Source organism: Pungitius pungitius, chromosome 9, assembly GCF_949316345.1.
Source record: "Pungitius pungitius chromosome 9, fPunPun2.1, whole genome shotgun sequence".
NCBI lineage: Eukaryota > Metazoa > Chordata > Actinopteri > Perciformes > Gasterosteidae > Pungitius > Pungitius pungitius.
Genome location: NC_084908.1, coordinates 4,060,239 through 4,083,883, shown reverse-complemented (window position 1 = coordinate 4,083,883; position 23,645 = coordinate 4,060,239). Strand labels below are relative to the sequence as shown.

Sequence of the window (23,645 nt, the reverse complement as noted above, 5' to 3'; positions counted from 1 at the left end):
AGTGGGTAGTTGTATTAAGAGAATCAATAGATTCCTCCCAAAAAAAAATCTCATTGTGTGCCAGAAATAGACCTTTGTCACATACGCAAGGTCTGTAGGGCACACTACACATCCGGCAACCCCCCCCCCCCTCACCCACACACATACCCATGTGGTATATCTGTTAGTGGAATAAACCGTGTGCAGGGGAGCTGTCATCTCGCCATTATTTCCCAATGGTCAACCAGCCGACGCTATCATCAACCTGAGGAGGGTGGATTATTAGTATTTTTATTAGTTTAGTAACAGCTGGAGACGGTATAAACACCACCAGCTCAGAACTTATCACGTACCATGAGATGGATTGCAACACATCACCCAGGAGAGATTACAACGATGCCGGGTTAGAACAACCCAGGCTTTAAAGGGTGTGCTTATCAAGGAGACGGAAGTGACCCTGGTGATGTGAGCGGTGAACATCACACTCTCCTGATCTGAGCGGATCCCCCACCCCTACCCACACCCCACACTTCAACCTTTTCACCACCTGCGTGGAGGAATCATTTGTACACCTGAAGCCCAGGTGAGCTCAGCACACACAGGCAGTATGGACTCTCTACACCTGCCACAGGTGAGGACAAGCACTCTATTCTCTTCTCATTCTATTGATCTGCGTTACGGCTGTCACCTGCAAACTGGATTGGATATGGTTTTTATATTGTGTAAGGGTACATTAGGCATAAATGGATTACTGCTGTTATTAAGATTATGATTATTAGTGGAATGGACACATATACCAATTTCATTTGTCAATGATTAACTGCGTTGTTTATTAACTGCGTTATATTTTAGTATCGTAAGTGAAGGCATCTTAGGGTTTATGAAGTCACGTCAATGTCTTTAAAAGATGTCTTAAAGAAATCAAACATTAAAAAATGTATTGTATCAATATTAGTGCATATATATGTAATGGAATACTGTCAATTGTAATGAACAAGTTCAAATAACAGACTCATTTAATATCTGAGTTCAAAAATAACTTTGGAGGTAAATGCATTAATTTAGCTGGTAGCTGTAGCTTTCTTTCTGTGTCATACTGTTGTGAATGGAATTTTACTGGAGCTGGACCATGTGACGATAAGATCAATACCCTGGCATGTGAGGGGAAAGTGTGTATCTGTGGGTGTGTGTGTGTGTGTGTGTATGTAAATGGGTTATTTTTTTAAACCAGATGCTCTCATTGTCGAACTATAATTTTTAGTTTAATGACATGATCATCATGATCAACCACCAGTATGCCCAGTATGGCATCTTTAACATTTCTTTATGTTAGGATGAAGTGTTTTATCAAGACTCACACTACTGTCTACTGCCCTTCAATTGCTAGATGGAATCACCTGTGCCTTTTAGACAGTGACAAATAAAATGTTGGAAACATTTAACTATAAATATACAGCATTTTAGTATTATTAAACCCTCAAACACAGTGGTTTCTCTCACAATGTAAACATATGTGCATACATACATGTTTCAAGGTACTATTTCTTATTTTATATCACTTTATCTTATTTATTATTTTTATTTTACTTTTACATTGCAACAATCATCTAGACAAATTCCGCGGTGGGTAACATATGTGGCAGTAAATGACTTCTGTTTCTGATTCTGAAATCCTGGATCCTTTTTTCCGTAGCCAACGGCTGCTCAAAACAATGGCAACAAAGACCACAATGAGAGCCATGAAAATACCAGCAAAGGTATATTTTATATTATACCAAAACGTAACAGAAGGCCACTGATGAATACAGTCAAGTACCATGATAATGTGCAGAGCTCATTCAGAGTTCTTATTCGTCCCAGAGGTCAGAGCGAACCATGCGCACTCTACTGCAGCTTTGGTGGAGGAGAGGCAGGAGGCCGCAGACCCGTGGGACCTGCCAGAGCTGAAAGACACTGGGGTCCCATGGACAGGTGAGGTTGCTAGCGTGACATTGTTATTAGGACGTGTTGTCCTATCCGTGTACTTCAAAAATATACATTGTATGTGCTTTCTGATTAGATGTGCATGGTTAGTAATACATTTACACGACTAGTAACCTGTTTACAACAGATGTGATAAAGGCGCATATAATTTATTATATAACCCGAGAGCTAAGTGCACCGTTGTTGTGCATTCCAAGAATTAATGGCATGGCTATATGCTTGCTTAACCATTCATATTATATTTAGCTTACAGAGATATAAAAAGTATCCCATGCACTTTAGAAGTTTTTATGTTTTAATCTCCAACATTATCAAAACAGGGTAGAATTGAATTTTCTTGCTTATTCTATTTGGGGATATTGACCTCCTGTCTTCTATTTAATCAAACAACTATCCATAAAAGAAAATAATTGCTACGTGAAACTGCTTCGAATAAATTCAGTAGATTATCTGTGAGTTGCCTGGCAATCATTTCTAGAAAGACACGTCGCCGTCGAGTTCTTCAAATGTACTTCTTAGAAGTTTGGAGTTTCACAAGCCGGATGGCAGACATCACTACGGCTAATATCAACACCCTGCAACTCACACCAAATCAGTCTAGATTTATAGGTAGCACCGCAGGTAAAAGGAATAATACTAATACAATACTAAATAAAATAAAGTGTTTTTGGATTTTGTGAAGACGGCCTCAGATTTCAGATCATAAAACTTCCTAAGGAAGTTAAATGTTTTTCTGCTCAAGGGCCAATAGGCTGACAGCAGATCACGTCATAGTCAATGATATAGTTATTTTGATGGCGTAGAGATCGTAAATGGTAATGGATGTAATAAAGACAGTAGCCAGGCAGGCGGCCTGTGCCAACACAACTGTTTCCAATTAGAATCAAGCAATGGGCTGTGCAATAGTGATGGTTAATATTAATAAAGGCTGCACCCCAGTTAGATTTAAAAGTTCAAACATCTGGTTTAACTGGTTTAACTTATTGAGACACTTGATGGCATTAAGCACAAATGTGTTTTTACTGATATGACAAATAAACGAAAAAATGTCCATTAAAAATAATACTGTTTTCTGTTTTGTTTTAATGACGTCTGGTCTCTGTCTCAGCTCTGGACACCAAGGGGAAGGTGCTTAGAGTGTTGGTGTCTGTGTTAAAGTTGATCCTGCTGCTGGGTGGCCTCTACTTGTTCATCTGCTCTTTGGACATCCTCAGCTCAGCTTTCCAGCTTGTCGGAGGTAAACACACTGACATCTGTCCGATGTGTAGTGATGCCCCATGAACTGGACAGCTGACATTTTGACTCATCATAGTTGAAAAAGTCATTTCTGACAATACAAACGATCCATTCAAATATCCCAGTAAAATCAGTCAAAAGCAAATGTTGTTGATATTCACATGGTCTTATTTTCACCATGCCCAGGTAAAGCAGCAGGCGACATCCTTCAAGACAACACGGTTCTGGCCAACCCCCTTGCTGGTCTGGTCATTGGTGTTCTGGTTACCCTGCTGGTCCAAAGCTCGTCCACCTCCTCCTCCATAGTTGTCAGCATGGTCTCTTCCGGATGTGAGTATGAGCCTCTGCATAGACACACACACATGCACAGTTGTACACACACACACACACACACACATCCATGCAAAGGATGTTTGAATGATAATCATGTTGATGATGAAGAAGAAATGTGTTGCTTTGGAAGTGCTAACGGTCCAGCTGGCTGTCCCTATCATCATGGGGACCAACATCGGTACCTCTGTCACCAACACACTAGTCGCCATGACGCAGGCGGGTGACCGCAGCATCTTCCGCAGGTAGTTATTGTGTATTTAATGTTTTCTTTGACTCCCCTTCCTGTACACTCTACAAAAGTCTCCGAAAAATTGTGTTCTGCACAACCATTGTAAGTCGTAATTAGTGTAATTATTGTCGCTTTGGATAAAAGCGTCAGCTAAATGACATGTAATGTTATGTAAATATAATGTAGCCACAAGCCTGATTAAATAATTATTTATTACCATATCAGTCGCCTCTTGCAAAATATGTATCCGAACAGCGCAGTACTGAGTCAGTTAAGTTGGATAACTTGAAAGTCCTTTGAAAAACATGTTCATCATATCCAAAAATATATCCGCTTTTAATGAACAGCTTTGCTGCAATGGGTTAGGATATACAGTGTGCAACCTACCGGTATTTAATCTTCCATATCCACTGTACAAAGTACACAAAAATACAATTATAAATATCCAACCTGTTCTTGCCTCTACTTCCGAGCCATGTCTTTTGGGCCTCTGCTCCACAAAAGACATACCCATCATAAAAAGAGTAACTGCAACTATTTTGTCTATTTGGACAATTTCTTTAAGTAGGGAAAATCAGTTTATATTTTACTGGTGAAGGAATCAATTTAATTTTTTTTAAGATGTTTGAGAATCGCCTTCATAAAAATCACTACCAGCCTTGTAACCCTTATGAAACATGGAGATATTTCGGTGATATCCCAGTGTGTGGACAGTACACATGGAACGTTTCCCATTGATAGAGTGAAACTACTCCAGGACAGGCATTTGTGCAGAGAAGAGGGCTGAACATCTGGCTGTCCGGCTGTGGCCGCTTTGCCTGTTTCAAACACTTTTTTGTATCATCTGAACCTTTCGGATGCGACTAAACCCCAAACTGTGAAAACAAGCCACCCAGAGTCCAAAATGCGTACAGCGTAAATTGACGCTGGAGAGCGAGGACTGACTGAATTGATTTTCTGTAACCAGAGTAATGTTAGCATGATCTCTATCATCTAGCTAAGCAGCCAGTTGCTAAAGGAGCTAAACTTGGTGCTTCATCTACACACTCTTGTCTTTTCTTCAGATTTTGTGAAGAGGGTCAATAGGCGAGCTCAACCATTGTGTTGCTTCAGTTTTACTAATAAGTGAAGGGGCGCTGAAACCTGCTGGTCTGCCTTTCTGTGCAAAGATAATTTTACTTTATCTACCTCCCTTTACAATGTTCCCAGGGCCTTTGCAGGGGCCACAGTGCATGACTTCTTCAACTGGCTCTCTGTGCTGGTGCTGCTGCCTCTGGAAGTCGCCACTGGTTATTTGTACGTGGTCACCAAGCTCATCATTGACTCCTTTAAGATCGAGAGTGGGGAGGCCCCTGCCCTGTTAAATGTGATCACTGATATCGTCACTGAGTCAATCATACAGGTACAATGTTTTTTTTAAGCTGTTCCTCCTTCAAAAAGGCCTTTCTGTCATCATAGTTTTGAAATACAGCGATACAGAATTTCATTACGCGGTAACCAAGTTGTAGGGAGCTTTTGGGGGTGACGACTGAACCCATCATGCCCAGACCAAACCTGTAACTTTCACTTGCAGGTCAAACATGAAATATATTTTATTCAAGTTCAAGCAAAAGATCAGAACACCCCAGTAATTAAATACGATGCAGAATAACTGATTCATGCAATGTTGCGTGAAGCGTTTCTTTTGCATCCTATTATTTCTGAGGCAATCTTCTGCATCAAATGTAAAGAAAGTACTGTGATACTCAGCCTGACATAGAAGGAAACATTGCTCTGAAGTCAAAGTGAAACCAAAGTTCATCAAGTGCAAAGAGCACAGCTCTATAATCTCAATCACGTCATATAGGCGCCTTTTAGCGGCATTGACAGTATGGTTAATTTACTGTGCCATAGTTTGGTTCGCCCCTGAGCTTATCTTAGATGATGAACATTAACAGCAGTCTTGTTAATACAGACCTTCCACACTAGCTTTTTTAAGTGTCTGTTCTTGCTTTTACTGTTTTTAAGAAATGACCAGTGTATCACAGTAATAAAATCTGCATCTTCTTTGCTTCTAATTTAGTTGGATGAGTCTGTCATTAATGGGATCGCCACTGGAGACCCAGAAGCCAGAAACAAGAGCCTCATCAAGAGATGGTGTGAAACCTTCATCAACACAGTAAGACCAAACCATGTCACCGACGTCCCAGATGTTTCAGGCGGTCAATAATAGAATCTTAACAGTCAAACCGCTGCTGCATTTCAGACCTTAATGAACGTCACAGTTCCCGGTCCAGAGAACTGCACATCTCCACATCTCTGCTGGAGCGATGGAAACTACACCTTCACAGAGAAGAACATTTCCAAAACGTACAATGTCCGGAAATGTAAGACCAGTTATACTCTTCCTTTTTTGGGGGGGGAGGAGCCAAAAACAGATCCTGTACATTAAGAAAATGCATAATATTCTCAACATTGAAAACCGGGCACTCAATACTTTGGGTTTTATATGAGGTAAATTAATTGACCCCATTCCCAATGTCAGAAATAGTTTTTAACACATTACAATGATATAAAGTGACAATATAAATATACATCAAATAAATATACATATACCTTTTTTTAAGGTTCTTAGGAGTTATTCTTCCTCCATTTTGCCAAAAACCAAACAAAACCTTTTTGTGTAGTTTCAACATAAGAACGATAAAGGCCTCGGCCTGCTGGCCTCCATATTGAGTCATATGTGCACAACTTTCACGTGTGTGTTTCTGTGCGTCCACAGGTGAGCATCTGTTTGTCAACGTGAATCTGTCCGACCTGGCGGTGGGTCTGATTCTGCTAGCTCTCGCCTTGCTGGTGCTCTGCTGCTGCCTGGTTCTGATCGTTAAGCTGCTTAACTCCATGCTGAAGGGACAGGTGGCTGCAGTCATCAAGAAGATCCTCAACACGGGTCAGAAGCAGACTCGTGTGCAATGACTTCAATGTGACTGTGTTGGTTGGTAACGCTCGATTATCGCTTTGTCTCTTTTATGCGCGCAGATTTCCCTTTTCCATTCGGTTGGGTCATAGGGTACGTGGCCATTTTAGTTGGAGCTGGAATGACTTTCATTGTGCAGAGCAGTTCGGTTTTCACATCGGCCATTACTCCACTTGTTGGTGAGGTCATTCATTCACAAATCCATCCATCCATTTCATCCATCTATTGTGTTTTTTCATTTTAAAAAACTCGATGTACCATTTTGCTCTTGAAATTCCCATACATCTTTATTATTATTTTTTTTATTATTCTCTCTGATGATATTTAAAAGCAGTAAAGCATTGTGTTGTGTGGAGAGGGATCTAAAGAGCTCAAAAACTCACCCCTTCTTCCTGTTAAAAAGGTATCGGCGTCATCAGCATAGAAAGAGCGTACCCGTTGTCTCTGGGTTCAAATATTGGAACAACGACCACAGCCATCCTGGCAGCCATGGCAAGTCCAGGAGACACGTTGGCTAACGCTCTACAGGTCAGTCCTCTAAATTAGACCGTCCCCACGCGTAAAATAAAGAGATTTATTTATTTCAGTTGAATTACGTTTTTCTTTTTTTGGAGATCTTTGGACCAATTTGCAGTTTTGTACATGTTTTGCTGTCCACTGAGAATCAATTAGAATAAATAGTTGGAAGTTTATACATTAAATGCTTATCAAGAACTTAATGTAACAAACGTCATAGGAAATTACTATGAATTTACAGACCTTTGAAGTAAAGAACTACATTACTACCATCATATCTGAGACTGTTGTCTCTAGTAATAAAATAATGACTGAATCATATCAATAAAGGTTTTGTGGGGGTTGTCTCCAGATTGCCCTGGTGCACTTCCTGTTCAACATCTCGGGCATCATTCTGTGGTATCCAATCCCCTTCACCCGCCTCCCCATCCGGCTGGCCAAAGGCCTGGGCAACATCACGGCCTCGTACCGCTGGTTCGCCGCCGTCTACATCATCTCCTTCTTCTTCGTCCTACCGCTGGTCATCTTCAGCCTGTCGCTGGCTGGCTGGGTGGTTCTGGTGGGCGTCGGTGCACCTCTGGTGATCGCGTTGATCACCATCCTGGTGATCAACGTCCTGCAGAAACGGAAGCCGGGGTGTCTGCCTGCAGCGTTGCGGTCCTGGGACTTCCTCCCCCTGTGGGCCCACTCGCTGGCTCCCTGGGACAAAGTGGTTGGTGTGTTTACCGCCAAATGCTGCTGCTGCTGCAAATGCTGCCAGCTGGCTGATGACGAGGAGGAAACCGGAGAGACAGAATCTTTGGAAAACAATAATACATCTCTCACGGAGGTGTATGATAACCCTGCAATGAGTGCAGAGAAGGAGGTGGAAAATCAGATCAATGTAGACCTAAAGACTTTCAAAATGACGCATTTCTGAGATCTGATATATATATATATATATATATACTTGTAACATGTGTGACTCTTTGTGTATAGTTCAAAGAAGTGCATCGGTCAAAGGACAAGGACCAAACACATTTAGGCAAAACTCTGAAAAATATTATGTCTTTAATATTCATGTTTTTGCTTTAATATAAGATGGAAAATGGTTATGGAGGAAATTTCAACTATGGAGGTAAAGGAAAATAAAATAATATGCTAGAAAGGGTTGGTTCACTCAAGTGACCTTGAAAGGACAGGGATGGTGACCTCAATACTTTTTGAGTTTCCAAACCTTTTAGCAGCGGGACACTGTCATTTGAGGAACAAATGACTCAAACAGAAGTAAATAGAGCTTTGGGCTTGGAGTACAAATGTTTGGCATCAAAAGGCCCGCAACAGACAGAAGTTAATTAATACTAAACTTGTATCCAAGTCTTCAGCCTAACCACAGGACAAGTGTGAAGATGGAAGATTCCTCGAGATAAGATTCCTTTTGTCTAGTTAGATATTATTTATTCATGGTTACCGGCTTAACCAATTCTAAGAAAATCTTGTTTGAATGTAGGTCTTTGGGAACAAGGCCGGGGCAGAGACAAGGGACGTCTTGTTCTTACAGTGTATAAAAGACACATTGAGATCCTCAACACATCGTTTTAAGGTGTAAAATATATTTTGTAATTGAGACGGATAATTGTATTCAAGGAATATGTCAATTGTAATTAGAAGAATTGTGTTTCTAATTGAATGTTATTAACTTAATGTAAATGTTGAGTTGTATATTTTGTCTACATAAGAATGCTTTAGAAACAAATGATTCAAAATAATGATGCCTGAATAAAAGAATGACTAGAACTTTTCTCCCAGAAACCACTTGAGTCATCGTTTTCCTGAACAGTTTAACCTTATATTTAACCGTGTATATTGGATATGATAAGGGACTAGTTATTGCTCTCCTATCGGTTTTATCTGAAGACTTTACCTGAGTAAAGCATGTTGGGAATGAAGAATTTTGATAAAAACAGGTTTAGTGTACAGTTCAGAGTGACAAACACCGCTCCGTATCTTAAAGTATCATAAACTTTATCATAAACTTTATCAATATATCAGACCTTTTCATCATTTGTTAAGTATCCGGAGACTAAACTCTCGTCCAGGAAACTGGTACTGACTGCAAACGACATGAGATGGATCATAAATATGTCCATATCCAGGGTGCACGAAGGTATTCAAAGGTTACTGACATAAGTTGATAATTTGCAACTTAAGGAATGATATTTGGTGTGAATTAAGATCTTCTTGGTACCCATCAATAATAAATGTTTTAATGTATCTAAAACTACTCTGATTGGATGATCCGTTAGAACAGCGTTGTTCTGACAGGTGTCTTTACCAACTTTCACTTAATCGCTGTAAAAATGTTTCAATTTAGTGAGGCGTGAATCTCCTCAAACTTTGTGTAACCATGTTGAACCTTTGCAGCTTATTCGATCTCTCCCCCTCACTCTTTATCTCTCTCTCTCTTTCTCTTTCTCAGTATGCAGTGGGAATAAAGAGTATGTGCTTTTACTGGCTCTGTTAATGATAAAGAAGTGCACCCATGGGCGTGATGGGCTGCGATTGAGCAGAGGACACAGTGATGCTTACACTCTGTGTATCTTATCTATTCTCAGAACTGTTTCAGAATATTTGTGTATGTTATATTTGTATCAATGAAATGTTCTGAAAGATTGAGGTCTTATTAGAATAACTTAAAAAAGCAATTATGTAATTGTTTTTTCCTTTTAACCTTGATGCAATTTTTGGGATATTAATTTCAAGCTATGGATGATTTAAATAATATAATATTGTATCAGGTACAAAATGTACTCCATTTGAAAGATGAGTTGCTGCCCTGTTTGACTCACTGACTCTGCCATCTAGTGGCCGATAAGAGTCACTGCTATTGTGCATGTTTATGTATGAAGGTAATCCATCCCAATCCTTCTCGGGAATATGTTTTAGTTACAGCAGCAATAACCAATATTCCCATTGACAATTGATTAGGAGTTGTAGAAGATGTCATTTGTAGAGAGGAACTGGAGGGAAATCATCACGTTTGGTGGCGTCAATCTTTACTTTCTTACTTTTCAAAATATTGTAGAAATAAAGAACACAACAAACAATATGACAATTACAAAATAATTTATTATTTTGAAACCCAGAGGCCATTAGTGGTTACAGTCATTATGGATAACTAATCCTACACACACTGCCACTATCAATATGCTGCTGCTGGAAGTGCAGGACCTCATTACTACACCCACTACGATTAGAAAGAACTACTTTTAGTTAAAGTAACACTAAAGCACAACACAAACAAATAACAATACATTAATATACACTACGTCTTCACTTGTTAGCAACATTCATTACTATTAGAGAATAACTGAATCTTGTGTGGGCTACTACATATTTCACAGGCTTGCGTTTTCATGCGCCTCTCGCTGGAAGCCTGGATAGGCCTCTTCCTACCGCACCATTCAAGCCGGACACTTGCGCAGGGGTTAGTCCCTCTACACAAATAATCTCCATCTAACGGGGGTTTAAGTGATTGTCTGCTCCTTGTCAGGACTCGGGGGAGTTTGCTGGACTGTTCTGTTACAGAAGGTCAGAGTGAACCGCCCGCGGGGGGGGGCCTCGGCCTTAGAAGGGGACGGCTCCGTAGTAGGCGACGTATGCGGCGACGATGCCCGCGGTCTCGGCCATCTCGTCACAGGCGTCGTTCAGCTCACACACCTCCCTCAGGCTGCAGGGCAGAGGAGGCAAACAAGGTCAGAGGAGCTGTTTGCAGCCGATTGACCTCCGGTGGGCACTTTGCAACAAAGAATGGAGGATACAACCGTACCTTTCCAGCTGCAGGGGGGAGAGGTCTCCTGCTGGGGCAGCTCTCCTTCTCCTCAGGAGAACGGCAGCCAGGTCCCTCTTCATGATCACCTCAGGCTCTGCAGTGACTAACATCGAACATCATTTCAATCAAACATTATTCTCTTCTCGTTTCACCGTCAAATTCTGAAGAGGTGCAAATATTCGTTTCGTGGACAAAAATATTGCCTACCCTCCTCCACGCTGGCTGACTCGGATGAAGATGAGGAGGATGAAGAAGAGGAAGAAGAGTCGGACGCTGAGGAGTTAGACTCAGCGGAGGACGATTCGGAGGACTCTGAGGACTCTGAGGAGGAGCTGGAGTTTGAGTCTGACGCAGAAGAGTCCGAGGAAGAATCCGAAGCCGAGGATGAGGGGGGTGCATCGGGGTCAGCGGGGTCGGCGGCGTCGGCGTCGTCAGCGTCGTCAGCGGCGTCTGCGGTGTCTGCGGCGTCTGCGGCGTCTGCGGCGTCAGGAGCGTCAGGAGCGTCAGCGGCGTCAGAGGCGTCAGCATCAACCGCCGTGTCAGCAGCAGGGTCCACGACCACCTCTGGCTCAACAGCTGGAGAAACACAAGAAAACAAAGAAGGTTTGTAGATACACTGTAGGCGCCTACATGCGACATCTGAGGAATGGCTGCGGTGATGGAGTGAGTTGGTCCTTACCTCCCATGGAGCAGCACACAGACAGAAGGGCACAGATGGAGAGGAGGAGAGTCAGAGTCTTCATGATGCGTCGGAGGCCGCTTCACTCTGTAGACAAGTGGGTTTGACGATTGTGCGCTTTCCTTTCCTTCGATGGCTTGATCTGTCTCTTCACCCCAATTCGAGGTCAATTTATACTCAAGTCCACCTCCTTCCTCAGAGCAGAGATCGCCCTCCGATTGGCCGGGGAATCAAATGTCAACGTTTCCGCTTCCACTTGTCGTGAAAAGCTTCCCTTAACGCCCACGCAGCCCTGGCACAGAGTCCAAAAAACCTATTCACCCGGGAAAGTTACAACCACTGTGCGCACAGAGCAGAGCGTGTACTGCATGTAAACATGTATGTAGCCATGTATGTAGCCTCGACATGACATGAAAGCCGATCCAAAACGAACAGAGAAGCCGAACTTCGGGGGATTCCCCTTCTCCACACGCACGTGCACACGCACGTGCACACGCCCAAGCGCTCAGACACATTTGACCTTTCTTTCCACAGAACTATTTCATGTCTCAGTATCACACTGAATTACTGATTTGACATTCTAAAGTTGTATCTCCCTCTTGGTTTTTGGGTACCTTATTTTTCTCATCATTCCTTGTCAATCACTCTGCGAGGTCAAAGCAAATCAATTTTTGTACTCGTTGTGTTTACCAATCCGGTAAATCCCACTTTAAATGACTTTCCATTCCTCACCCCTCATCACTGGAATATAAATAAACCACGAACCCCTAGACAGTCCAAACCAGTGGTGTTGCTGATCTCAACAAAATACCTTTTCAATGTGATTGGGTTTTAATCTGACAGACCCTCTGCAGGGTTGATTCTTCAACATGAAGTGTGCCAGTTCACTCCACCCCCACAGACCCCAAACTACAGCCTGGGCCCAACCACAGGCTACTAATCGGCTGACACGGGACAGCAGTGCGCCTCATTATGCGACAGAGCTTAATTGGAGTGTTGCAGAGTCCCACCAGAACCGCAGTCAGTCCCTATTTACAGCTCCATCTGGGTCCGGCTCATGGCCAGAAGCAGCCACGGTTTACCAATGCCAACCAGTGGCCCAAGACACGGCCTCGCTGGATGTATTTCAGCAGATATATGGCTAAATATAAGCAGCTCCCATGTGTTGGATGCAGAGTATTATATATGCGGGTTTGGATGCAGCTTTCTGTCTGTGCAATACACTTGAAATGTGGCTTCAGCTGTGGTTTACGACCTTTTAACATATACGGTATTTTGGGTTTGCAGCTTGGACGCATATGGTCTTGCAACAAAAATACTGACTGGAAAACCAAAGGTTTATGCACACATATCCTTTCATGTACACACATATATACGTATACTGTATATATATAACTGCTCAATCAATCTGATGAGTTTTGTGCTGCCGCAGGGTGACCTTGGTGCCCTTTGTGTTTCATATAGTCTAGCGTTATTCTTGGTGTCGGGGATTTGTCTTGGACCGTGTGCTGTGTAATTGTAATGTCTGGTTCAGTGTCCATTTTTGTGGTTGCATCCCAGTGGATGGAGGAGACTTGTTTGAAGAAAACAATTCCAGCAGCATCCCTGAAAAGGCAGGAAATAAAGTGTCTGGACCTTTTTTGCCCGAGACATTTTTTGTTGTTGTTGGTTTTGAAATCACTTAATTTAGGCAATGAGGAATGCTCACTCTCTTATTTATTGTTGTTCTGGGTTTCCATTTTCCTGTCATGAAAGGTAGACACACCGATGCACACGGAATGTGTGGCAAAAACACAAGTGTAAGTTGGTAGACTCTTGCCTTCTTCTATTTTAGACGAACAATATTGGCCTTTATTGACACGACCGTATCTTCACACACCAGCAGAAGATGCTATAGTTTAGATGTCATAAAACCTAAACTTCGATTCCCTATTTGAATTATTATGTTAATGCTTAAAAACAAATTTATTGCATTATATATATATCATATTTTTCTGTCTCATTGGTTCCCATTTGAACCCCAGGAAGAATAGTCTCCACTACGGTGTAGACTAATGGGGATCCTTAATAAACAAACAAACAGACCAACAAACAGTTGGCTGGTGTGTTTTTGCATGTGCTTAGAGGGTTAAAGGGGTTATTTTTTAAACCTTTTGCCATTTGATTATTGACTTTACAACATTTATAAGTTTATGTTCATCTATTATGGGTCATATATCTCTTCCCCTCCTTGAAGGACATTGTAGGACGTTGATTGAGTTGACACATCTGGAGATGGTAAGGGGCGTCAGACCGACCAACCAGTCTGTATGAAGCACTAAAACCATTCGATGGAACCTATATCCTGTGTTTTATTTTTTTAACTTTCTTTTTTAGATTTTATGGTTTTAAAGTGTCTTTGAGTGCCATGAAAAGCGCTGTGTGAATAAAATGTATTATTTTTATTAGTTAACACCTGGGTGACTACGCAGCAAACACACCGTTTGGTGAAAAACTTTTATTTCTATTTTAATGTTAAAGAATCTTTGTTGTGAACGTCCTTCTTTTTTGTCTCTGCCAGCTTAACTCCACTGGCATGAGACACTCGCATCACAAGGCTGCAACAAACAACCTTTAAATGGCCGGTTTCCTTTGTGTTTTGTAACCATTACCGCATTGTGCGTGTGGCTGATTGCAGAGAACGTTTTAGCTTTGAGGTAAAAGTATGTGTAACTTCAACAAGGTGTCACTTAGGAAAACAGCTTGTAATAAACCAACTGAATGATACAAAAAATGGATGGAGTTCTAATTTTGTGTTAAGGTATGTTAATAAAAGTAAAATAAAAGTAAATTGGGCGACATATTTCAGCGAATGACATCTCAGCAGGTGGAAATGTATTTCATGCAATAAATACGAGAATAATGTTCCGTATTATGAATATTAAACAAAACTCCTGAGAGAGGCGTCTACTGTGTAGTACTCTGTGCTTCTCAGACAGTACAATAAAGTATTTATTGTTTTCTGTTGTTTTCTACATTTGAATGACCTCATGGAAGGATATGGCCCATGAAATTAATTAAAAAAACAAATCGGATGTCTGGAAATAATATTTAGGGACGTGTGAGAGCCCAAGATGAGGGAGTTGTTCAACAACACGTCACGTCGTGAAAGACGTTTAGTTCTCACCGGAGAACAGAAGACGTTTTGAGATAACTTTTTTAGGTGAAAATTGCATTATCACACGGTCCAAACTATGGGTGAAAGTCCTGCATTAAAAACCTGCCTCATGAACTGAAACTGAAAAATGAAGTTCAAAATAGGCCTCAAAGTATTGTCATTGTACGGAATGAATAGTCCCTGATATACTGATGTGAATAAATGGATTATGCTGTCCCATTAGGAATGAGGGGGGGGGGGGGGGGGGGTTATTATAATAAACACACGTGTAGCAGGATGACTGTGTAGCAGGATGACTGCTTTTCCAGTGGCTCTGCCCACTCGCAGTATTGTCCCCCTTAATTGTTTATTATATAAGGAGGGACCTGTGGATCTGCTCGCTCTCTGGGAGCTGGTACGCACCTCCCCCTTCCGGGTCTACCTGGCTGCAGGTTCGACAGACGCTCGGCACTCTCTGCAGGGTTGCGCAAATTGTTCCACCGTGCAGGTATGTGGCAGTCTATTCGGCTATGTCGGCGATCTAGTCTGCGCCGTAATAAACTTGCGTTTATGTGCAGGCGCTGGCAGGTCGGGCTGCGTGTTTGCTCGTTTTGTCCCGCAGCTATGCCACGCTGAGGTCCACCCTGAACCGTATTTGGACTGCTGCTGCTTTGTGGGGAGTAAAAACCCACACTTTTTACGGACATTGCCTGCTGCTGCGTTCGGGTGTTGAGATCCCGGTGTCCGCATTTTAATGCCTGTTGTATTGTGTTTTCATGTTTAACTGCCTGAAACAGGAGGTGGATGGCAAGGGAGATTTTTCTTTATTTTTGTAGCTATTTTTGATTATTTGATGGTTTAGTTCTTTGAGTTCACACCGTAACCTGTTTCGATATTTTCCTCTTTTTTTTGGATTTGTATTGGAACCTTATTGTTGTTGAATTTATTTTCAGTCTCCCATTAAATGTCCATCTTTGTGATTCCAGGTGTTGAGTTTATACCTCCACCCCTCACTCACCTTGAGCATGTATGCCCCAGCCCTGGAAAACATGATAATTTATACTAATAGGATAACCTTTTTAGATTTTAATTGTGCCAAATAAACTCTTGTATATGCTTTTGGAAACACGTCTCTCGCCTGCTCAGTGTAACAAACTTGTGTGGTCCTTTTTGTTTAGATTTAGTAATTTACCTAATTCATAGATTTCTTTCTTTTCCCTGGGTGACTTCTCCCAGGGTGGCGTTGCTGGTTTCCTTTAGTTTCCTTTTTTCTAAGTTAAAATATAGATTATCGGGGTAGTTCCTACCCCACCTCACGCTTTCCACAAACGGATGGAAGCGTCGATAAGAGCGTGGTTGTGTGCAAGCTGTGCAACAAGGAATTCACATCGAGCCTCAAGTATCACCTCAACGCAAAACAATTAGCAGCTAGCGTGGACGTTACAAGGACCCACACTGCACCAGATGACTGGTTTAAGGACCAGGGTAACTAAGTCCACGTCTGAAAAAATGTTCTGAATGTACTTGAAAGTATTGGTCTACTTAAAAAAACCTAGTTTACAGAAGGTCTACTTACCTATAGGCTACCTGAATTTCTGAAAGTACTATATTTCTAAATATGCTATTGCTACACTTGTCTGCTGGAATTTGTTGAACAAAAATAAAAATCCATGTGAAAAAAAATACTTCTCAGGTCAAATATTTATGCAATTAAAATGCGATTAATTTCGATGAATTAATTACAAAGCCTCTAATTAATTAGATTAGGGTTATATATATATATATATATATATATATATATATATATATATATATATATATATATATATATATATATATATATATATATATATATATATATATAAACGTTGCTTACAATGAATTACTTGGTTTACTCCTTAGAAGCCTTACTTATTGATCTAAATGACAGACAATGTAATATCTCTGAATTATCTCTCTCTCTATATATCTATATATATATATATATATATTGTATATACAGATCAATGTTATATTTATCTTCGATTCCGTGTTGATGCTCTCACTGCCCTTCGTACACCCCGCCGTGCATTATGTAACGCTGTGTGTTTGCATCCGCCCTCTGAGGGACGGACACCTGTCAGGCTTTTCCCAGTTCCGCCGGATGCATCCGCTTGGCAGTGCGACACCACTTATTATATAAGTCTGGGACTTGAAATTCCCTTCTTGCCCGGGAGAATGTTTCTGGGACGAGCCCAAACATTTTCAATCTTGATGTCTACACTCCACAGCCCGCCTGTTTTTCCTTTAGAAAGTTTGTATTGCTAAATACGTACTTAGAGACCGATAAGTCAAAACCCACATGTAGATTTGATACACTGCGTCCAGCTCTGTGATCGCTGCCTCTGAGAGTCCTTGCTATTACTCATTGGTATTTTGTAATATAGGTTTATCATGCTGGGGTTGAAGGGTTAACGGCCCTCACTCCGGTGGACCTTCTGTCAGTCTCTCTGAGGTCGCTGTGTTGTGGCCCCGAAAATAACATCTGTGGACAGATTAACAAACTCTGCCAGATCTCTGCGATTTGTGGCCCGCAATTTGTGGCCCGCTGACCGGACCACAGACAAAGTTACAGGACGCATGAGACACACATATGCAAATGTATACTTCGGCTTTACATTCTAAAACACAGCTATAGTAGTGTATTTTTTTAAATATTTTTAGTTGTTTTATTTCATACACATCAATTCATTCACATTTGATTGAGAGTCCTAAAGCTCTGTTTTGGCCTCGGCTTCTTCCTGCTTCACCTCCTAAAAAACATACAAGAGCAATAAGTGAAACCCTGGAGAGCGTGAAAATGTCTCCTTGGTGTACCACATGTGTATTTATGAAGCATTTCACAAATAACAGCTATTATCAGAGGGAAAGGGCCTTCATTTAAGACATCGATGCCACCAACACTGATACGATTTTTCATTTAATATATTTTGGTTCCGCTTCACTCCTAGATATCATCTGTCCTCCGTTTCCTCCAGGAATATGTGTTTCTAAACGCTTTGCAAATAAAATTGTCTGGACCACGTTTGCCAAATACGGTCAGAGGTCCAGGGAAGTTCCAGTCGCTCCGTCGCAAACAACAGCCCTGCAGAAAGCTCAGGAAACTGAGCCAGAGAGAAAAGTACAGTTCTTCTTTTTGGTGATTTTGGCTGGAAACAGCTGGAGAACCCAAAGAGAGCATTTGAAATACATGAAATCCGTATCTGTTGGTTCCTTTCTTGTCTATGACACCTGCCTTTTATGTAGAAATGGCATTTATGCCACACAGTGAGGTTTCCTGTATTCCAATTCATGTGGGTGACGGGTAAGAGTTTGGACATTCCTACAGTTTAATCTCCAAGCTGTTGTTTTCTTTCAATTGTCAATCTTAACCGGCTGAAGGGCTCTAATAAATATCAGCAGTGATTAGCTTTAGCGTTGCCATGGTGGCGGCTCACCTTCAGTTCCCCCCGGAGGAAGGACTGGCAGAAGTCCCGCACTCGCTCCGTGGAGATCTCTCCAGCGGGCAGGAGCCACTTTGTGTCAGAGTCGCCATCGTATATACCGACTCGAGGGAGGTCCTGGGACTTGAGGCCGAAGTAGCCCAGCGACCGGGAGTTGGATTTGACCGCCCCATTAATCAGCACAAACAAGAACTGCAACACAGTTGTTGTGACTCACAGTAATAGTAACGTTTGCTATGGGTTGTATTTAGGTAACGCCATTTGAATATTGTCACCTTGTCTGTGAAGTCAGGGGCCAGGGCTCCCAGGGCCTCCTTCAGCTCTGTGTATTCTTTACTGCCTTTGTTGGCAAAGAGGAGCAGGTGTGTCTTCACGTGGGAATGGAACAGGCCCACTGCGGTCTGAGGAGGCAGGAAACACAAAGAATGAGGCTTACCATCTGCTGCCTCTCACCTGACGAGCAGGTTATTCCCAAATCATTTTATCACTGTAGGTTTTCTCTTTGCACTGACATTTGTGCAACTGCTTACTGCTTTATAATCTTTAAATATATATAAATCCATTAAGTAGATTCACACAAAGTATTGACATTAAGTCATTTTGCTGAATGCTTAACCTTTAATTGAGTATTTCTACATTGTATTGCTACTTTACTTAAATTAAATATCTGTATATTTCTTACACCACTGTGGAAGAGTGATGATCGAGAGTGTGCTAGTGTTTACTCAGATGTTGTACCTGTCTTCAACAAAATGATCTCCTTAAGACAAAAGAAGTATGGCTTAGTGATTAAATAACATTAAAAAAATAACAATTTGTTTGACAGACACATTTCTTACAGAGAGGATGAGCTGCACCTACCACTTGATCGTACTCTGTGATGTATCGAACCTCATTGATGGTGATGAAGTTCACCAGACCGTCAGCTTCCAACTTCTTGGTCGTGGCAATAACGAGGTTCTCCTGGTGGTTGTCTGCCTGGATCACATGACACACGCCCTCTTTGTCATGAAACTGATACAAACCGTGCAGGGTTGTAAAATAGGTACCCAAGCCATACTAAAGTAGACAGCCACGCCATTTACTGAGGAATTTCGTAATTCGGTGAATTAATCTCATCTACCCAAACTGTAGTTTACATGCTGCTTCACAGATGAACCTGTAAGAGCTTTTCACTTTCCAGTTTAGGTGGAGATTGAAGAAGCCTGTCATAACGTTCTGTAGCCATGGTGTGTGAGTCAGTGGGGTAAATTGCTACAATATTCAGAAAGATGTTGTAGAATTTGAACGTGGTGATGGAATACCTTTCTGAAGAGAGTGATGGTGTCTGAGGAGAGACTGTAGTTGGTCCACACCTCTTTCTCCGTGCAGATGGCCACAGGCACTGAGTCAACGCGGCTTGCAGCTGAAACAAGTTGCTGGTAGCCGGGACTCTCCTCTCCCTGACACGTGAGGGGAAAAACAGAGTCACATGATGATTTTGAACATTTCTCAATGAAATGTGTGCATTATCAAACGTGTATCATAATTCTTGCACAACCTGCGTGAAACACACACCTTAATCCATAGGTCGTCACCGTGACGACCTATTGTACACCTTCCCTTGTCACGTGAGACACCGTGACAAGGGAAGCAATTAATTACTTTTAGTAATTTTGTTAAACTTGACATGTTTACTCCATAATTGCCATGGTTACAATAGTGGTCGATGGCTGAGCAAGAACTGGCTGCTGTAACCATCCCTTTTCCATCAAGAATATGTAAACTAGTTAGAAAAAAGACGGTGGCAGAGAAAAGCAAAGGAATGGAGAAACAGAGGAATGCACTGAGGAAGAAAGAGACGGGAGCAAACTCAAAGGAAGGTGAGTCATGTCTATTCTGAGCCAGTATCGCATGAGCTCTGCCAATCCGTTTGATCCCTCCGCAGCCTGTAATATGTGTTCATTCCCAGTGAGTCACAGCACCAATATTTTGGCCTCTCGTTGCCTTCAGTATCACGGCCCAGCTATGCGTTGTCCTCATGTGCTCTCTCCCTCCCATCCTCCTCCCATGAAGCGTCTCCCTGCGTTTGTTTACCAGAGGGCCAGTGAAGCCAATCCCACGAGACCTCAGATACGTATGTATTTCCTGTCCAGTGGCCATCTTCCCCCGCACACAGAGCCTGGCCAAAGGGCCTCTGTGGGGCGCCTAGCCGCGCTCCGTCCTCACAGCACCAGCGCTGCCAAAGGTGTGGCCACAGGAAATATTCCTCTTCCAAATCTATTCGTGGTCAAAAACACCAGGGTGCAAACAAATGCTGTATTTTTTAAGCTTCCACAGTCTCCCTCTCAGCTAATTGGTATGATGATGTGCGGTTTGCCACATGCATGTTAGCAAAATAAAATAAGCCTCACCCCCCCCCCACACTCTGGGCTTGTTTAAAATACATCTAAAAGCTGATTTGAACCCGTTTGCCTGGATTTTGTTTTCATGTCTGACCTCCAGGAATCCGATGACCACCACTTCAGCAGAGTCGATGAAGGCCTCGGTGGCTTTGGTGTCAGTCAGTCTGGGAAGGACGCTGTCTGAGACACAAAAGACACGAGAGACACAATACAACATGCAGACTCTGCGGCTTACAGCTCCAGGCCTCGTCTCGACAGTATTACGAGTTACGAGCATTACATCCATGCTGGTTATGGACGGATCGCTAGCATCGGTACGACACCCCCTCGCAAAAACTGCAGCGGTGCCGACATTTCGCTGGTTTCATTTTTTTATTTAGCATGTTAGTAATCCAACGTTTGCTAAATAAATGGACAATCAACAACAATTTATCCATTAATATCACTACATAAGTGAGACGGCGTCAGTAAGATTCATCGTCTTGTGACCATGAATGTCTGCTAATGGAAATCCTTCTGGACATGTGAAGCTCGTGGTAAAGGCAGGGGATCCCCAACATGATGAGAATTCATCCTTCGGGGACTATTAATCGGACACATATTGGACAGAATACACACAGTTGGACAGAATATAATTATTAGTGAAATTGGTTAAAGACAGTCCAAACAAAGTCTAAAAATTGTATATTTGCAAAGCAAACATTTGCACAGCCACCCTGCGAGGCCCATTTCTCCTCTCTCTCCAGCAGAGAAAATGAGACCCAGTAGTTACCTTTCTCCGCGGCAACGACAGGAGACACGAGGAGGGAGAAGAACACAGCGATCAGCATGTTTCCAGTGACGGGGCGGCAGGAAAAGAGAACAAAGCAAGGAATGTCCAGACTTTGTAGGAGTCGTGTCCCCTCCTTTTTGTGTCCGACGGGCACCACATGGCCCCCCGGGTTCGCTGCATGAGAACCATCCAGGTGCTCTTGATAAGTGGGACGTTGGACTACGTGTCACTGTGCCACAGGGGGCCGAGTGTGTGTTTGAGGAGGTTGAGGAGAATAACAGCCCGGCTGGTTCACGCACCCTTCTGGTGTCTCATTAGCAGAGTCCTCCTAGCGACGTTGCTGTCTGAATGTGTTACGTAGATCTGCTGCTGTGCTGCGATGCTTTGGTTAAAACTCTGATTTTTGAGTGAGGAGGCCAATGCGACCACTGATGCATTTTGGTACATTCACCACAGGAGGGACACAGTGTTCGGAGGCACAATCTCACAACAAGTTGTATAAAATAATTCATCCCAAAACAAACCTAATAACAAGACTTAATCTGTTTAACTGAATTACTTTTTTATTTTTAGAAAACATATAAAATGGAACTTTTATTGTACATATTGTATTCATTGTACATATTGTATTCATTATTATTATTATTAACTATATTATTATTGTATTCATTATTATCCATGACGGTGTTGCCACGACACCACCAATGATTAAAAAGGAACATCTGTAAAAATCTGAAACTGTCAGCCGAGACAAACAATAAAACAGCCCTCAGAAAAATCCAAATGCTCTGCTCATCATTCTTGAAAATATAACAAAAACCACAAAAACACAAATATAGCCTCCTAAAGTTATTTCTACAAGAAAAATATGTGCTCATTGCAAGTAGTCTAATGAGAACATGAGAACATTGTCTAATGAAAACAAAAAATGCATTGTGTTCTCCATAGTGACACTGCATGTCTGCTCAGGCAAAAACCAAAGTAAATAAAGCTTCTAACAAACACTTATTCTCCTTCATGGATGTGAACACAAGATTTAGATCACAACCCAGAAAAAACTGTGTATTATTTGGTGTCAACAAGGTTTTCATAAAGTACTTATTGGATTTATAAGAACACAACAACCTTCAACTGATTGCAGTGCTGAGTACCAAGACAGGAACAGTGGGACTACTTATACAGCACATAGTCATCCACAAAATGTCACAATAACCACAGTATAATATGGAAAAACAGATCATTATGAAATAATTGAATGATGCAACCCTGGATGTTATTTACTGAAAAAAAAATCAAAATGTTGGATTTTCTTCAGATCAACCCATAGGAAAATCCAACATTTGATCTGCTATCGCTTAATTTTTGTAAATAAAAAGCAATGATGCAATTGATCAAAAAGAAATTCAAAGTATAGTAAACACAAAAGAAGAAAAGTCAGTGTAGAACGTCGAAAAAGGTCATAAAAAAGTCATGTAAAAGAAAGAAATCACAGGGTAGAAAAATGATATAAAAAGACATACAATATCAGGTAAAAAAAACATAATACAAAATAGGATGTAAGAAAAACAAAGGTAATAAGAGGATGTCTGAAGTGAACACTGTGCTCCTCTGGAAGGGTGTGCAACACTAATTCTGCTAAACCCCAGACAATTATTTCAGCTCTCAACATGAAAGTTGACATTTGAAAGAGCCCCTGTGTTTCTCCCCTATGAAAGACACCTGTAGCTGTTGTCTCCTGCTGCTTCAAAAAGGGCATTGCACACACGATGTGGTGAAGGTGCTGCAGCACGTGCTGCTCTTCTCTTTTGTCAACCTCAAACTACAAGAAGCTCAGAAGGTCTGTGTGATCATCAGCAACTTGGCTTAATGGAACTTAACCTTCACATCATTAACGGCCCCAGGCTCCAGTCTGAATCTCGTTGGAAGCAGCAGAGCATCTGCCTCAGGAAGCTTCATCGTGTAGTGTCACCGTGAGGTTTGGACTGAGCTCCAACGTCTTTTCTGGACATCCGGCGGTTTGCTCTTTAGAACCTTGCCTACATCGATTATGGAGGAAGTCTTCTGGTCGGTCAACAACCATCCTGCTACTGAGCAGCCAGTCCGATCGCTCCATGAACCACACAAACCAGCAGCGTTTTAATGGCACTAT

General features: G+C 41.9%; 3 protein-coding genes across 3 annotated transcripts; 1 reads left to right on the top strand and 2 right to left on the bottom strand.

The window, feature by feature from the left end:
• Window positions 1–347: 347 nt before the first annotated feature.
• slc34a2a (solute carrier family 34 member 2a) lies at window positions 348–9,012 on the top strand. The gene is made up of 13 exons (XM_037473198.2): window positions 348–610; window positions 1,673–1,736; window positions 1,840–1,950; window positions 3,071–3,199; window positions 3,385–3,528; window positions 3,662–3,773; window positions 4,970–5,162; window positions 5,823–5,918; window positions 6,006–6,126; window positions 6,522–6,689; window positions 6,779–6,895; window positions 7,120–7,244; window positions 7,585–9,012. Exons 1-13 carry the CDS (start codon window positions 587–589, stop codon window positions 8,149–8,151), a joined length of 1,971 nt encoding a protein of 656 aa, XP_037329095.2. The 5' UTR covers window positions 348–586; the 3' UTR covers window positions 8,152–9,012.
• Window positions 9,013–10,320: 1,308 nt separating this feature from the next.
• bglapl (bone gamma-carboxyglutamate (gla) protein, like) lies at window positions 10,321–11,982 on the bottom strand. Its single transcript, XM_037472554.2, has 4 exons — window positions 11,723–11,982; window positions 11,251–11,619; window positions 11,041–11,146; window positions 10,321–10,941 (listed from the first exon to the last, which is right to left on the bottom strand). Exons 1-4 carry the CDS (start codon window positions 11,784–11,786, stop codon window positions 10,839–10,841), a joined length of 642 nt encoding a protein of 213 aa, XP_037328451.2. The 5' UTR covers window positions 11,787–11,982; the 3' UTR covers window positions 10,321–10,838.
• A 5,559-nt stretch (window positions 11,983–17,541) lies between these two features.
• LOC119218276 (endoplasmic reticulum resident protein 27) lies at window positions 17,542–21,660 on the bottom strand. Its single transcript, XM_037472571.2, has 7 exons — window positions 21,497–21,660; window positions 20,819–20,904; window positions 19,645–19,782; window positions 19,202–19,318; window positions 18,616–18,741; window positions 18,335–18,532; window positions 17,542–17,650 (listed from the first exon to the last, which is right to left on the bottom strand). The coding sequence occupies exons 1-7, from the start codon at window positions 21,552–21,554 to the stop codon at window positions 17,609–17,611; spliced, it is 765 nt and encodes a 254-aa protein (XP_037328468.1). The 5' UTR covers window positions 21,555–21,660; the 3' UTR covers window positions 17,542–17,608.
• Between the last annotated feature and the right edge of the window lie 1,985 nt (window positions 21,661–23,645).